Source organism: Lynx canadensis, chromosome D4, assembly GCF_007474595.2.
Source record: "Lynx canadensis isolate LIC74 chromosome D4, mLynCan4.pri.v2, whole genome shotgun sequence".
NCBI lineage: Eukaryota > Metazoa > Chordata > Mammalia > Carnivora > Felidae > Lynx > Lynx canadensis.
In genome coordinates this window covers 86,133,555-86,149,075 of record NC_044315.2, presented here as the reverse complement: position 1 = coordinate 86,149,075, position 15,521 = coordinate 86,133,555, and the positions used below count along the sequence as shown (strand labels likewise).

General features: G+C 46.7%; 1 protein-coding gene across 1 annotated transcript; it reads right to left on the bottom strand.

Annotated features, from left to right (window-relative positions):
* Positions 1 to 4,764: 4,764 nt before the first annotated feature.
* On the bottom strand, positions 4,765 to 5,540 carry LOC115499396 (proteasome activator complex subunit 2-like). Its single transcript, XM_032595553.1, is given in 3 exon segments — positions 4,765 to 5,131; positions 5,134 to 5,415; positions 5,417 to 5,540. Coding segments are annotated over 3 exon segments (720 nt in total). The 5' UTR covers positions 5,531 to 5,540; the 3' UTR covers positions 4,765 to 4,807.
* Positions 5,541 to 15,521: the final 9,981 nt, after the last annotated feature.

Below are 15,521 nucleotides of genomic sequence, written 5' to 3'. Positions count from 1 at the left end.
TTTCTATGACATTGTATCTTTGTAAATGTGGGTTTTCATCAATTGATGCGACAAGAAGCAAATAACTCCTGTAAATCAAGGTGGAACAGGAAATGAGAGTTGAAGTCCGATGTCCCATGTGATTGCAAGGTCTGAGAAGATGCACAGATACCATTAGTGAGTAATGGTGGTTACTTAAGAATTATTTATTTTTATTACTTTTTTATGTTTGTTTATTTTGAGAGAGAGAATCCCAGGCAGGGGCAGAGCCACACACGGGGCTCACGAATTGTGTGATCATAACCTGAGTGGAAATCAGGAATCAGACACTTAACCATCTGAGCTACCCAGGCGCCCCCTAAGAATTATTTTAAAATAGGGGCGCCTGGGTGGCTCAGTCGGTTAAGCGTCCGACTTCAGCTGAGGTCATGATCTCAGCGTCTGTGAGTTCAAGCCCCGCGTCCAGCTCTGTGCTGACAGCTCAGAGTCTGGAGCCCGTTTCGGATTCTGTTTCCCGATCTCTCTGCCCTCCCCCACTCATGCTCTGTCTCTCAAAAATAAATAAACATTAAAAAATAATAAAAAATAAGGATTATCTTTTCTTTCTCTCCCTCTCTTCTGCACCTCCCCTGCCTCTAAAAAAAGGGGGTAGGGACTGAGCAAAAGGAGCAGACACCGAAGGAGGCAGAAGGGAAAAGGCCAGAGAAGTATGGGTGAGCCAGGAGTGCACAAAGCCAGGAGACCAACACCACATCATGCTGCAAAGCTCCAGTAAAAATGAAAAACTTCCAGGGCACCTGGGTGGCTCAATTGGTTAAATATACAACTCTTGGTTTGGGTTCAGGTTATGATCTCACGGTTCGTGGAATCAAGCCCCGTGTCAGGCTCTGAGATGACAGCACAGAGCCTGCTTGAGATTCTCTCTCTCCCTTTCTCTCTGCCTCTCTCCTGCTCATGAACAGTCACATGCGCACATACACTCAAGAGCTCACTCTCTGTCTCTCACCCTCTCAAAATAAATAAACTTAAAAAAAAAAAAAGGAGGCGTGCCTGGGTGGCTCATTCTGTTAAGTATCCGACTTGGGCTCAGGTCATGATCTCACAGTTCCTGGGTTCAAGCCACGCATTGGGCTCTGCGCTGACAGCTCAGAGACTGGAGTCTGCTTCCAATTCTGTGTCTCCCTCTCTCTGCCTCTCCCCTGCTTGTGCTGTCTGTCTGTCTGTCTCTCTCTCAAAAATAAAAAAAATAATAATAATATTAAAAAAAGGAAAACTGTAGTGGTTGTGGCAGTTGAAAAGTCACTGGTGACCTGGGATGTTTGTCACTGTGCAGAAAGGTGAGGACTAATTCCAAGCCTGCAAAAAGGTATGGACTTATTCTTCTGGAAGAAAGATGAAAAAAGAAAAAAAAAGAACAGCTAGAACCACAGATCAGGATCAAAGTCACTTTTTTGAATAGAGGAGAGCCTCTCTTAAAAAAATTTTTTTTAAGTTTATTTATTTATTTTGAGAGATAGAGAGAGCTTGCAGGGTAGAGACAGAGAGAGGGGAGAGAGACAATGCCAAGCAGACTTCAGCCTGACTCGGGGCTCACACTCACAAACCATGAGATCATGACCTGAGCCGAAATCGCGTCGGATGCTTAACCGACTAAGCCATCCAGGCGCCCAGAACCTCTCTTTTTTTAAACAAAACATTTTAAAAACACAGAAAACTAATAAAGCAAATTCCCATGTGCCCCTTCCCCAAGAATAAACATTTAATGTTTTGTTTCAGAATTTTGTTTGTTTATAGAAAAATAGATCCGGTTATATAATGTGGAATCCTTTTCCTCCTGAAACCCCGCTAAAGAAATAGCAGGGGAATTATAAGAAGTTAAAATCCACAAGGACACAAAGAACGGAAAAAGGAGGGAATGGGAGATGAGCGACAAAAGTCTGGAAGATGAACAGCACGTAATTCATGACTGCGGAGAAAAGAGGAAGTGGAAACATGAATCTTCAAAAAGAGACCAGCGGACTCAACCACAGGACCTTGGAACGGCTCAGGATTCATTAGTACCACGTCCTTCCAAAGGTAGGAGTGAGGGACGGGGCTGAAAATGAGGACTGGTAAAGAAAAGGAGCAGTCCTGCCACCAGGTCCCCTCCCTCACCCTGCGTAGCCAGGTGGCTACCCCTCCCCCAGCAGAATAGTGTTGGGGGGGGGGGGGGGGAGGGAGGAGGGGGAGGAGGGGGAACAGGAGGGGGAATAAGAGGATGAGGACAACAACTAGCATACGTGGGACATACTATAGGTCAATCACTATTCCAAGCTCTTCACATTTATCAATTCATTGAACCCTAATGGTCACCTGTGAGTTATTTACTATTATTATCCCCATTTTACAGATGAGGAAGCCAAGCCGTTCGTCCGAGCTCTCACAGCCAACAAGAGAAAGGATCCAAACCATGCCATGTGGTGAGCAGCACAGAATACAGTACTCTGTGGTTTGGACTTCATTTCTCTCTCTATGAGACCCATGGAAGGTTTTCAAATATGGGAGAGACATTTATTTATTTATTTATCCATTTAACATTTAAGAAATATGCATCAGGTACCTGTGGTGTGCTGGGCACTCTGCCAGGCACTGAGCACTCCGTGGTGACAAAATGCAGGGCCGAGTACTCTGCCAGGGCAGGAACGGGGAGCCAGGGAGGCCTGCAGAGGGGCACCCAGTCCAGCCGGGGATTTGGAAAGGACTCCTGGGAAAGGCAAAGTTGAGACTTCAAGGCTGAGCTGGAGTTCACGTGGGAAAGTGGGGGCGCCCAGTGACCCACCTGTGGCCGTGTTGGCCCGGCCCACTTAAGAGCTAAGAGCAGGCTGGGTCGGAGTTGAAGGCACCAAGGGAGACTAGGGCAATAGTTCAGGTCAGAGCCATGGAGTCTCTGGGACTCTCCTGGGGACGGACACGGGAGGGGCTGAGCATAACCGAGATGAATAAAAACAGCCCCTGCCACTTCTCGGGCACCCTTGGCTGCCAAATGCTTCAAGCACAATATCTCATTTAATCTCCCTCAAAATTCTATCAGGTAGGTATGATGATTTACGTGCATTTCACGGATGCAGACACTGAGACATAGCACAGCCTGAGGCACATAGCAAAGGCTTGGCTGAACCAGGATTTGAACCAGGCGTGACTGAGCCTGAAGCCTGAACTCTTAACCACATAGTTCAGAACTTCTTTGAGCCAGACACAGAAGGATACACTATGAGTCCATGCATATAAAGCTTCAAGAACAGTCTAATCTATGATGGTAGAGCTCAGGTTAATGACTTTCTCATGGGGATGGAAGGCAAGGATACTCCCTGGGAAGAGAGATGAGGGGACTCCTGAGGCTCTGTCTTTTTTAAAAAAATTTTTTAATGTTTTTACTTATTTTTCAGACAGAGAGGGACAGAGCATGAGCAGGGGAGGGGCAGAGAGAGAGGGAGACACAGAATCCGAAGCAGGCATCAGGCTCTGAGCTGTCACGCAGAGCCCGATGCGGGGCTCGAACTCACGGACTATGAGATCATGACCTGAGCTGAAGTCGGATGCCCAACCAACTGAACCACCCAGGCGCCCCTTTATTTAATTTTTAATTTTTAGTCAACTCCGTTCCATATGTGCGGCTTGAACTCACAACCCCAAGATCAAGAGTCACACGTTCCCCTGACTGAGCCAGCCAGGTGCCCTAATGCTCTGTGTCTTGATCTGGGTGGTGATAACTTGGGTGCATTTTTATGGAAAAGTTCACCAGGCTGTACACTGAATCATGTACTTGCTGGATGTATGCTATTCTTCAATTTTTGACAAAGGACTTCCTAGAAGAAGTGCCAGTTGAAGTGAAACTGAATCATTTTGGGTGATTATTATAATCATAAACCAAATGCTTACACCATATCAGGCATGCCATTTATTAAGTGCTTGTGACATGGTAGGCACTGTGCCAAGTGCTCTACGTGTTACTCTTTTATTTTATTTTGACAGTGGTTCTGAGGAGGCAAATATTATCCTGCCCATTATACAGATGAGAAAACTGAGGTCTCAAGACTGAAGTGACTTGCCTGGCTCACGCAGGAAGTGGCTTAGCCAGAATTCCAGCCCAGGTTTGTCTGACCTCCAAGTCCATGCTCTTGACATCACCTGCTCCCACCTCCCCCTCTGGGAGTGGTGGGCCTTGGTTTACAAAGGATGAGAGAGAAGAAACCAGAGAAGGCGCTGAGCAGAGGTAGAGGCCCCTTCCAAAGCCCCATGCCTAATTTTGTTTTTTGTAATTGTGTTTTCTCTACCTTTTTTATCTCTAGTTTATTTATTTATTTATTTTATTTTTTTTTTTCAATGTTTATTTATTTTTGGGACAGAGAGAGACAGAGCATGAACGGGGGAGGGGCAGAGAGAGAGGGAGACACAGAATCGGAAACAGGCTCCAGGCTCTGAGCCATCAGCCCAGAGCCCGACGCGGGGCTCGAACTCCCGGACCGCGAGATCGTGACCTGGCTGAAGTCGGACGCTTAACCGACTGCGCCACCCAGGCGCCCCATTTATTTATTTTGAGAGAGAGAGAGAGAGAGACAGAGAGGACAGCGAGCAGGGGAGGGACAGAGAGAGAGGGACACAGAGAGTCCCAAGCAGGCTCTGCACTGTTAGTGTGGAGCCTGACATGGGGCTCGAACCCACAAATCTTGAGATCATAACCTGAGCCATCCAGGTGCCCCAATGTTTTCTCTTTCTTCCTTTCTTCCTTTATTTTTTTTTTTTCCCCCACACAAAGCATAGATCATTTATTTCCCTTCTGGCCCTGGGCTCAGTACACAGATGGCTTCTCTTCACCCTTTGGGTTGATAATTTTCTCTAGGTTGCTGCAGATGATATGATAAAGCTCAGCGTAGAAGGCCCTCAGGTCCAGCACCATGGCCCTGAGCTCCCCATAGGCTGCCTCATCTCGCTCACGTACCAGGGCCCGGTAATCCATGACATGAGTCTCCTCAGAGGCCTTGGCCACAGCATCCCCACGTTCTGAGAAGTACTTGGAAATGGTTGCTTGGAAGGCTTCCACTTTAGTCTTGACTGCATTCACCCTCTCCAGCACCTTCTCCTGGATTGCCACCCCAAAGTCATTTCCATCCTCTCAATCTTGGGGGTCAGGTGCTGGATCCATGTGATCACCAGAATGCGTTTTTCTTTGAGAGTCCACACTTCTGGCTTAACCAGGGCAAGTAGGGCGAGAACCTTCTCATTTCCAGGGAGAAAGCCACACTTAGGGACTTCTTTCTTCTCCTGCTTATCTGTTTCCATCTCATCATCCTTGGGTGGGGCGTCTGGGATGGGGATGTCTGGTGGGGCCCGGAGAGAGGCTGGGTCAGCCACATTGAGGGAGTCCTCTTGCAAGAGTTGATTCAGGTATATGATTTTTCTGTGGCAAGAATCTGTAGAGGAATTCCTCTGCCTCCTGAAAAAGATTTTGCCTGAAAATATCCACCTGTTTGCGGGCTTCCCCGCTCAGGCGCACCCCACAAGGTTTGGCCATGCTGCCCCAGTTGCAAGATCTCCGGTCTCCCCCTTTCTTCTTTTTTTTAATGTTCATTTATTTTTGAGAGAGAGAGAATGTGAGCAGCGGAGGAGCAGAGAGAGAGAGAGAGAGGGAGTCAGACAACCCAGAGCAGGCTCCGTGCTGTCAGCACAAAGCCCGACGTGGGGCTCGAACCCATGAACCGTGAGATCATAACCTGAGCCGAAGTTGGCCACTCAACCTACTGAGCCACCCAGGCACCCCAAATGTTTTATTTTTTAAAGGGAGCCCCCCATACTGTCGAAGCCTCAAGGTTCTACCTGCAAAACTTGGGTCTGCCCAGCTCTGAGTGTGGCTGGGAGGATGGTTGCTCTAGATTAGAATCTAGAGTGTTATTTAGCAATACCTTAACTCCCACTCCAGCTCATGACGGGGTGCCCTGGGATCCTCATCACATGCCACCCCCTCACCAGTGTCCTGTCAAGCAGACCCTGAAAATCAGTAGCCTAAAAAAAGCAGGATTGCCCGCCCCTCCCAACTCCCAATTAAACACAGGCTGTCTTTCTGGCCCCTCCAGCTTCCTGTCTCCTCTCCACGCCCCTCCTCCCTCTCCCTCCTCTCTTTGTCTGCTGTCTTCCCACCTCCGCTTTCCCCCACTCACCCCTCTCCCTGACAGCAGCCGACTTCTGCCTTACTCCAGGGAGAGTCAGGACCCAGAGTCCTCCCCACCCTGGTTCAGACCCAGCACGACTCTCACCTCTGGGGGACTCAGGAGTCCAGCACTCACAGTCTGGTCCTGCTCCGTTGGGTGACTCTAGCCAGTCACTTTTTCCCTCTGGACATCAGTTTCCCCACTTTCCATTTATGCATAGCCTGGGCCCTGGCTCCTTGTCTTGAGTCATACTGGGCGTCTCCAGCTCTCTCCCCGGAGTCAGGAAGCAGGTAGACAAGGGAGTCCGTCTTGGGGAGCTGCCTCCCTTCTTCACCAGCTACCCACCCTGGCGGTATCTCAGGTGCCTGTCATTGGGCAAGCAGGGGAGGCAGGCTTTGATTCCTGGGTCTGATTGTCCACAAGCTCAGGGCTCATTGCTGAGACCCTCGGGGCATCCCTGTGTGGGGTCTTCTTGACCCCCAGCTCCTTCTTTCTCTTCCTTCCAGGCTGTGACCCTTTCCCTAGCTGTTGATACGCACCACCCCCCCCCACCCCGACCTTAAACACATCACATCCATGCCTTGTATCCAAGAGGAGCTGTTTGAGCAGATCTTTAATATACAAAATAAAAATAGCAATTATTTTGTTGAATGGATTCCCAATAATCAAAGCCATCTGTTTCCGACATCCCACCCTGGGTCCAAAAAATGTCTGCCGCCTTCCATGACAAAAGCACGACCACCCAAGAGCTGTTTGAGCATATTTATAAGTAGTTTTCTTCCAGGATTCACTGGAAGTATAAAAATAGCCCCACATACCCCCCAACCTTTCTGCTGATGGTGTCTCATGGAGGAGACAGAGCTTTGCCTTCTGGATTATGGGTTATGGCTTGCTTCCCCCCCCCCCCACCTTGGTGTTTTCTTTGATTGCTTAAACAAACAAACAAACAAACCTCTTTTACTCTGAAGATGAGTCTCTTGCCATTTGCACTTTTTCTATGAGACCCATATTTCACTGCCCCCCCCACTGCTGACCCAACTTCTTTTTTTTTTTTAATGTAATTTATTGTCAAATTGGCTTACATACAACATCCAGTGCTCATCCCAACAAGTGCCCTCCTCAGTGCCCATCGCCCATTTTCCCCTCTCCCCCACGGCCATCCACCCTCAGTTTGTTCTCTGTATTTAAGAGTCTCTTGTGGTTTGCCTCCCTCCCTCTCTGTTTGTAACTATTTTTTCCCCTTCCCCTCCCGCATGGTCTTCTGTTAAGTTTCTCAAGATCCACATATGAGTGAAAACATGATATCCGTCCTTCTCTGACTAATTTATTTCATTCAACATAACACCTTCCAGTTCCTTCCACATTGCTGCAAATGGCATGATTTCATTCTTTCTCATTGCCACGTAGTATTCCATTGTATGTATAAACCACATCTTTTTTATCCATTCATCAGTTGATGGACATGTAGGCTCTTTCCATAATTTGCCTGTTGTTGAAAGCACTGCTATGAGCATTGGGGTACCTGTGCCCCTATGCATCAGCACTCCTGTATCCCTTGGCTAAATTCCTAGTAGTGCTATTGCTGTGACCCAACTTCTGAACCTCATCATGCTGAGAGAGTGCCTGTCTCCAAACCCTCTCCTACTTCTGTGCCCATCACCGTTCCTAATTCCTGCAGTTCACCCTCCGACTGCAGCAGAGAAATCCTGCAATGCTACAATTGGACAATGGTGGGGTTGGGTTTTGTATCTTTTTGTCTTCATTTTTCATTACACAGGTAATACAGCACACCTTTATTGTTAAAATATCTCAAGAAGGAAAAGAATTCTCCCTACTAAAACCCCATGGGACACTGTTAAGGTTGTACTCAGGTGAAAAATAGTCTTAAATGCTTTTATTTATAAAACACTGGAAATCAGTGAATTAAAGATTCAACCTAAGAAATTAGAAAAACCAGTAAAAAGGAGAGGGAAAAATAAGATGAAAGCTGACATTAATGAAATGGGGGGGGGGAATACTAAAAGAATAAATAAAAGTTGTTTGAAAAGAAAAAAATGGTTTGAAAAGACAAATAAAATGATATATATATTATTTTTTTGAGAGAGAGAGAGAGAGAGAGAGAGAGCATGTGCACAAGCCTGGGAGAGGGGCAGAGGGAGAGAGATAAAGAAAATCTCAAGTAGGCTCCACACTCAGCATGGAGCCCAATGCTGGGCTTGATCCCACGACCCTAGGATCATACATGACCAGAGCCGAAATCGAGACTCTGACACTCAACTGACTGAGCTACCCAGGAGCACCACAATGAGAAAAATCTTAACTAAAGGTAAGCCCAAAGAAAGAAAGCAAAGAGATACAGCAAAAATATACAACATTAGGAATGAGGAAGGCCATACAAACACAGATGTGGATGTTATTGTTTTTAAATATGGTAATACGCTGGAATAACAAAACGAAATAGATGATTTTTTTTGCAAAATATAAACTATCAAAATTGACCTAAGAAGTTGAAAATTTTAACAGACTAAGAATCATGGAAGAGATTAGAAAGATAACTAAAGAGATTGCATTCTAAAACACTCTGGGTCAATGGTAAGACAAACTGGGGCCTCTATCTGGCTCAGTCAGTAGAGCGTATGACTCTTGATCTCTGGGTTGTGAGTTTGAGTCCCACATTGGGTGTAGAGATTACTTAAAAATAAAATCTTAAAAAAATAATAATGATAGGGGTGCCTGAGTGGCTCAGTTGGTTTGACTCTTGGTTTCGGTTCAGCTCATGCTCTCATGGTTTGTGAGAGCGAGCTGTGTTTGGGCTCTGCTCTGACAGTGCAAAGCCTGCTTTGCTTGGGATTCTCTCTCTCTCTGCCCCTCTTCTGCTCTCTCTATGCACACCCTGTGCACTCTCTCTCTCTCAAAAGAAATAAACTTTAAAATATATAATAATAATAATAATAATAATAATAAGACAAACTAATATTAAATGCATCCCCGGGCACCTAGCTCAGTTGGTTAAGTATCTGACTCTTGGTTTCAGCTTAGGTCATGATCTAACGGTTCGTGGGTTCGAGCCCCAAGTCGGGCTCCCTGATGACAGTGCAGAGCCTGCTTGGGATTCTCTCTCTCTCTCTCTCTCTCTCTCTCTAAATAAATAAATAAACAAATGTTAAAAAAAATTTTTTTTAACGTTTATTTATTTTTGAGACAGAGAGAGACAGAGCATGAACGGGGGAGGATCAGAGAGAGAGGGAGACACAGAATCTGAAACAGGCTCCAGGCTCTGAGCTGTCAGCACAGAGCCCAATGTGGGGCTCGAACTCAGGGACCACAAGATCATGACCTGAGCTGAAGTCGGACACTTAACCGACTGAACCACCCAGCCTCCCCCCCTTTTTTATTAATTTTTTTTTAACAAACAAACTTTTAAAAATTTTTTTAAATGTTTTTTTAAATTTATTGTTGAGACAGAGAGAGACAGAGCATGAACGTGGGAGGGTCAGAGAGAGAGGGAGACATAGAATCCGAAGCAGGCTCCAGGCTCTGAGCTGTCAGCACAGAGCCTGACGCGGGGCTCGAACCCACAGACCGGGAGATCGTGACCTGAGCCGAAGTCAGACGCTTAACCGACTGAGCCACCCAGGTGCCCCAACGAACAAACTTTAAAAAAAAACAATAAAAAAATAAATGCCTCCTAAGATGATGCGATGGAAAATATTCAACATCCGCTGCGTAGTATTGTGGCCCAAAATGTTCAACCTGAATCTAATCCTAAAGAAACAGACAAATTAAGACGGTAGGACATCCTACATGACAATGGACCTGGACTCAAAAAAAAGGTGAAAGTCATGGGGCACCTGGCTGGCACAGTCAACTGGAGCATGAGACTATTGATCTCAAGATTGTGAGGTCCAGACCCACATTGGGTGTAGAAATTACTTAAAAAAATTTGAGGTGCCTGGGTGGCTCCATCGGTTAAGCGTCCGACTTCAGCTCAGGTCATGATCTCGAGGTTTGTGAGTTCGAGCCCTGCATTGGGCTTGGTGCTGACAGCTCGGAGCCTGGAGCCTGCTTCAGATTCTGTGTCTCCCCCCCCCGCCCCGCCCCTTCCCCGCGCTCTCTCTCTCTCTCTCTCTCTCAAAAATAAACATTAAAAAAAATTACTTAAAAATAAATTCTGGGAGGGGGTGCCTGGGTGGCTCAGTTGGTTTAGCGTCTGACTCTTGACTTCAGCTCAGGTCAGTCATGATCTCACATCTCACAGTTGTGAGATCAAGCCCTGAGTCAGGCTCAGCACGGAGTCCAAAGCCTGCTTGGGATTCTCTCCCTCTCTCTCTTCCCCTCCCCCACTCATATGCGCGTGCGCGCGCACACACACACACACACTCTCTCAATAAATAAATAAATAAATAAATAAATAAATAAACTTCAAAAATAAAATCTGGCTCAGCCAGTTAAGCGTCAGACTCTTGATCTCAGCTCAGGTCTTGATATCAAAGTTGGGGGTTCAAGCCCCACATTGGGCTCCATACTGGATGTGGAGCCTATTTAAAAAAATAAATAAGATCTTTAAAAAAATCAAAGTTAAGAAAGGCGGGGGTGGGGGGGAGGCATAACTGTTCCAGATTCAAAAATTAAAGAAATGTGACAACCAAATGCACTGGCAACTTCTTGATTAGATTCTGGAGTTAAAAGGGAAAAAAGAAAACAGCTAAGAAGACATTACTGGCACAGTTAGAGAAATCTGAATATATACAGTGTGCTAGATATTATTATTACATCCAGTTCTTCCTGGATGGATAATAGAACTTTCTTCTTTGGGATAATGGGATTTTGTTTATGTAGAAGAATGTCCTAAATCTTATGAGATACAATTTGTTTCTCTAACATATTTTTTTTAATGTTTATTTGTTTATTTTTGAGAGAGAGTGCGAGCCCGTGCGAGCAGGGAAGGAGCAGAGAGAGAGAATCCCAAGCAGGCTCTGCACTGTCAGCTCAGACCTCAACACAAGGCTCAATCCCAGGAACCATGAGATCATGACCTGAGCCAAAATCAAGAGTTGGACACTTAACCGACTGAGCCACCCAGGTGCCCCAAGGAATTATACTTTAAAATTTTTTGAAATGTTTATTTATTTTTGAGAGACAGTGACAGAAAGAGAGAGAGAGAGAGAGAGAACACAAGCAGGGGAGAGGCAGAGAAGGAGACACAGAATCTGAAGTAGGCTCCAGGCTCTGAGCTGTCAGCACAGAGCCTGATGCGGGGCTCGAACACACAAGCTGTGAGATCATGACCTGAGCCCAAGTCAGTTACTTAATTGACTGAGCCACCCAGGCGCCCCTAGCTTTTTTTTTTTTTTAAGTTTATTTATTTATTTGGAGAAAGAGTGTGTGAGTGGGAGAGGGGCAAAGAGAGAGGGAGAGGGAGAATCCCAAGCAGGCTCTGCACTGTCAGTATAGAATCCAATATGGGGCTTGAACTCACTCATGTGATCATGGCCTGAGCCGAAGTTGGATGCTCAACTGATTGAGCCACCCAGGGGCCCCCATCTAGCCTTTAAAGATCAGATTATTCTGAGGTTATATAAAATATTCTAAATTTTTTTAAATGTTTATTTAGTTTTGAAAGAGACAGAGACAGAGCGCGAGCAGGGGGAGGGACAGAGAGAGAGAGGGAGACACAGAATCTGAAACAGGCTCCAGGCTCTGAGCCATCAGCACAGAGCCCGATGCAGGGCTCACAACCACAAACCATGAGATCATGACCTGAGCCGAAGTCAGACTGAGCCACCCAGGTGCCCCTAAACTATTCTAAACCATTGGGAAAATACAGAATTCACAATCCATTTTACTCACGTTACCTTAGTAGTAAAACACAATTTAAAAAAAAAGAAGAAAAGAAAACTGTAGATCATTTTCACTTTTGAGTCCCTATTCCCACCCTTGGGATTAGGAGATTTTGTCATTAGGAACGTAGCTTAATTTATCACATAAACAGATTAAAGAAGGAAAAATACGAATAACTTTCTAACCAGAAAAAAATGTTATTTAAGCATTGAGTGAGCTCCCGTACCATGCTATCCACACTAGGAAGGCTGTAACAGTCTGGAAAATGGAGCTTCTGCCCTTCAGAAAAAACACAGGTTTCTTGTAGCTGAGCATTCAATCAACCAGAGGAAGATAAAAAAGAGACCACAACTGGGTTCTAAATTGAAAACAATGACATTCCGGGGGCGCCTGGGTGGCTCAGTCAGTTAAGCCTCCTACTTTAGCTCAGGCCATGATCTCGCAGTTCGTGGGTTTGAGCCCTGCGTCAGACTCTGTGCTGACAACTCAGAGCCTGGAGTCTGCTTCGAATTCTGTGTCTCCCTCTCTCTCTGCTCCTCCCCTGCTTGCGCTCTGTCTCTTTCTCAAAAGTAAATAAACATTAAAAAAAAAAAAATTGACGTTCCAAATGGCAAGGCAGGAAGAGTGAGGGTGAATGAGAACTCGGGGCTGAGAAGTGTGAGCTAGAAATGAGATTTGAGTTCCCAGCCCTTTACAGATAGGAAATCGAGGCCCAGAGAGGGGAAGGGACTTGCCCAGTTTCACAGAATGCCCATCCAGCCGGGTCAGCATGGATTTAAGTATGCAGTTCCGCAGATCCAGAAAGCACTCGCCAAGCAAAGACTATTTGCTAAAAGGATGCTGACCCTACCACCTGCAGGTGGACAGGAGGAACAGCAGGATCCCGAGGGTCAGGACCAGGGTGATGGGACTGGTATTTCTCCTCTTGTCTAGGGTCCTGGTTTTGTTTACATTTTTGACATTTTATTCAGCATGGAGTTTTGGGCATTAATTTTTAATTTTTTTTTTAATTTTTTTTTTCAACGTTTTTTTAAATTTATTTTTGGGACAGAGAGAGACAGAGCATGAACGGGGGAGGGGCAGAGAGAGAGGGAGACACAGAATCGGAAGCAGGCTCCAGGCTCCGAGCCATCAGCCCAGAGCCTAACGCGGGGCTCAAACTCACGGACCGTGAGATCGTGACCTGGCTGAAGCCGGACGCTTAACCGACTGCGCCACCCAGGCGCCCCAGTTTAATTTTTATTTAAGAATACTTGGGGGGCGCCCGGATGGCTCCCTCGGTTAAGCCTCTGACTGTTGATTTCTGCTCAGGTCATGATCTCACGGTTTGTGGAATCGAGCCCTGTGTCTGGCTCTGTACTGACCATGTGGAGCCTGCCTGGGATTCTCTCTCTCTCCCTCTCTCTCTGCTGCTCTTTCACTTGCTCTCTCCCTCTCAAAATAAATAAAAAACTTAAAAAATACTTCATTAAACCATTATTTGTCTTGATTAGTGAGGTTTTGGCACCCCCTTCCCAGCCTGCTGCCCTTAAATTTTACACCCTAGACTAGTAGTACCTTACTTGTTTCTCATTCCCTTTATCTTATATTCCTAAAACCTAGAATCTTCATTCTTTTTCATTTATGTTTCTTTCTTTATTTTTGAGAGAGCGATAGCAACCGGGGCAGGGGCAGAGAGAGAGGGGGAGACAGAGAATCCTAAGCAGGCCCCGCACTCTCAGCGCAGAGCCTGATGTGGGGCTAGAACTCATGAACCGTGAGATCATGACCTGAGCCAAAGTCAAGAGTCCAGATGCTTAAACCACTGAGCCACCCAGGTGCCCCTAGAATCTTCACTCTCAGTCTCATTTCCTCCCCCAACCCAGCACTGGCATCTCATCAGACGACCTAACCTTCTTTGTAAGAACGCAGGCAAGAACCTCTCACCCTCTCTCCCTCCCTCCTTCCTTTCCTTCCTCCCTTCTTTATTTCCTCCCACTCTTCCTCCTCCCCTCCTTCCTTATTTCCTTCCTTCCTTCTGTCCTAGCTTCTCTATGCCAGGTGCTGTGTTAGTCTCTGTCCTTAGGCAGTTATCAAGTAAGGAGGCGTCCAGAAAATGCAGTGAAGTGTTACAAGAGATTTGAACGGCCAAGAGAAGAAGGATTGCATCTGGGCACGTACCTAACAGAAACGAGTTTTTACGTCCGCCAAAGACTTGTACCGAAAGGTACCTAGCAGTTTATTCTTACTAGCCTCAAATGGGAAGCCACCCAAATGCTCCTCAACGATCGAAGGGATAAATGAACAGTAGCTCAGTAACACGATGAAATAAATACGCCCGGCACCACAGTCAAACCCCAGAAATGTAACACTGACTGTAACAAGCGAGACACAAAAGAGTGTGTGTGACTTCTACGGTGACGTCTTTTCTTTTCAGTTTGACACATGCCAAAGAATCTGAGATTGGAATACAGGTTACCTGCTGCGGGGGAAGGAGGGGGACCACGTGGGTTTGGGGGGCCGGAAATGTTCTATCTTGATCTGGGTGGGAGTTACATGCATGATTACAAAACATAAAAATTTATCAAGCTATGTACTTAGAATTTGTGCAATTTACTGTATAACTTTTACTTCAAGAATAATAATAAAGGGGCGCCCAGGTGGCTCAATCGGTTAAGCGTCCAGCTCTTGATTTCAGCTCAGGTCATGATCTCATGGTCATGGGATCGAGCCCCGCATCAGGACCCTGCACTCAGCATGGAGTCTGCTTGAGATTCTCTCTCTCTCTCTGCCCCTCTCCTGCTCTCTCTCTCTCTCAAAATAAATAAACATTAAAAAATAAGCTAAAAAAGACCACTCTGGCTTCTGTGTAGAGACTAGAGTAGTGGTGTGGGTGGACAGCAGAGAAAAGCCAGTTGGGAGGCTGTGACAAAGGTAGAGGGAGGAGAAGGACGGGGGAGCTGCAGGGGCTGGGAAGGACAAAGAGGAAGTGAAATGACAGAAAGGGGGCTCGAGAGTGAAACTCGGGTGAACAACAGGTGGGGGGGGGGGTGGAGGTATTGCTGGCTGAGACAGGAGGTCTAAGGGAGGAGTGGGACCAGTGGACCTCCACCTCTCCCTGTCCCCCTTTGTCCAGGCCCTGCGGGAGTCAATGTCCCTCCACGGCCGAGTCCCAGCCACCACCAGGGGGCAACAGGGTCCTTCCCGACCAAGGAGGCAGCCTGCAGCCTGCGTCAGGAGCATCTGCTGTGGGGGGACAGCTGGGGCGCATGGTGCCCGGGTGGCCTCCAAGTCTCCAGGACACTGTGCTCCTTGCAGAAGAATCCTGTAGGATGGGGACGGAAGGAAACTAAAATCTAAAGCCCTGGAATCTGAAAATCATGACTCCAGCCCTTTCCCAGTTTCCCTTTATGCTCAGGACGGAGCCAGGCTCCCTCGGGAGGGCCTGCGGCTGGCATTCACCACCTCACCTGCCTCCACTCAACCCCCACCCCACCTCCAGAGAGAGATGTGCTCCCTGCGGGTGCACCCTCTTGC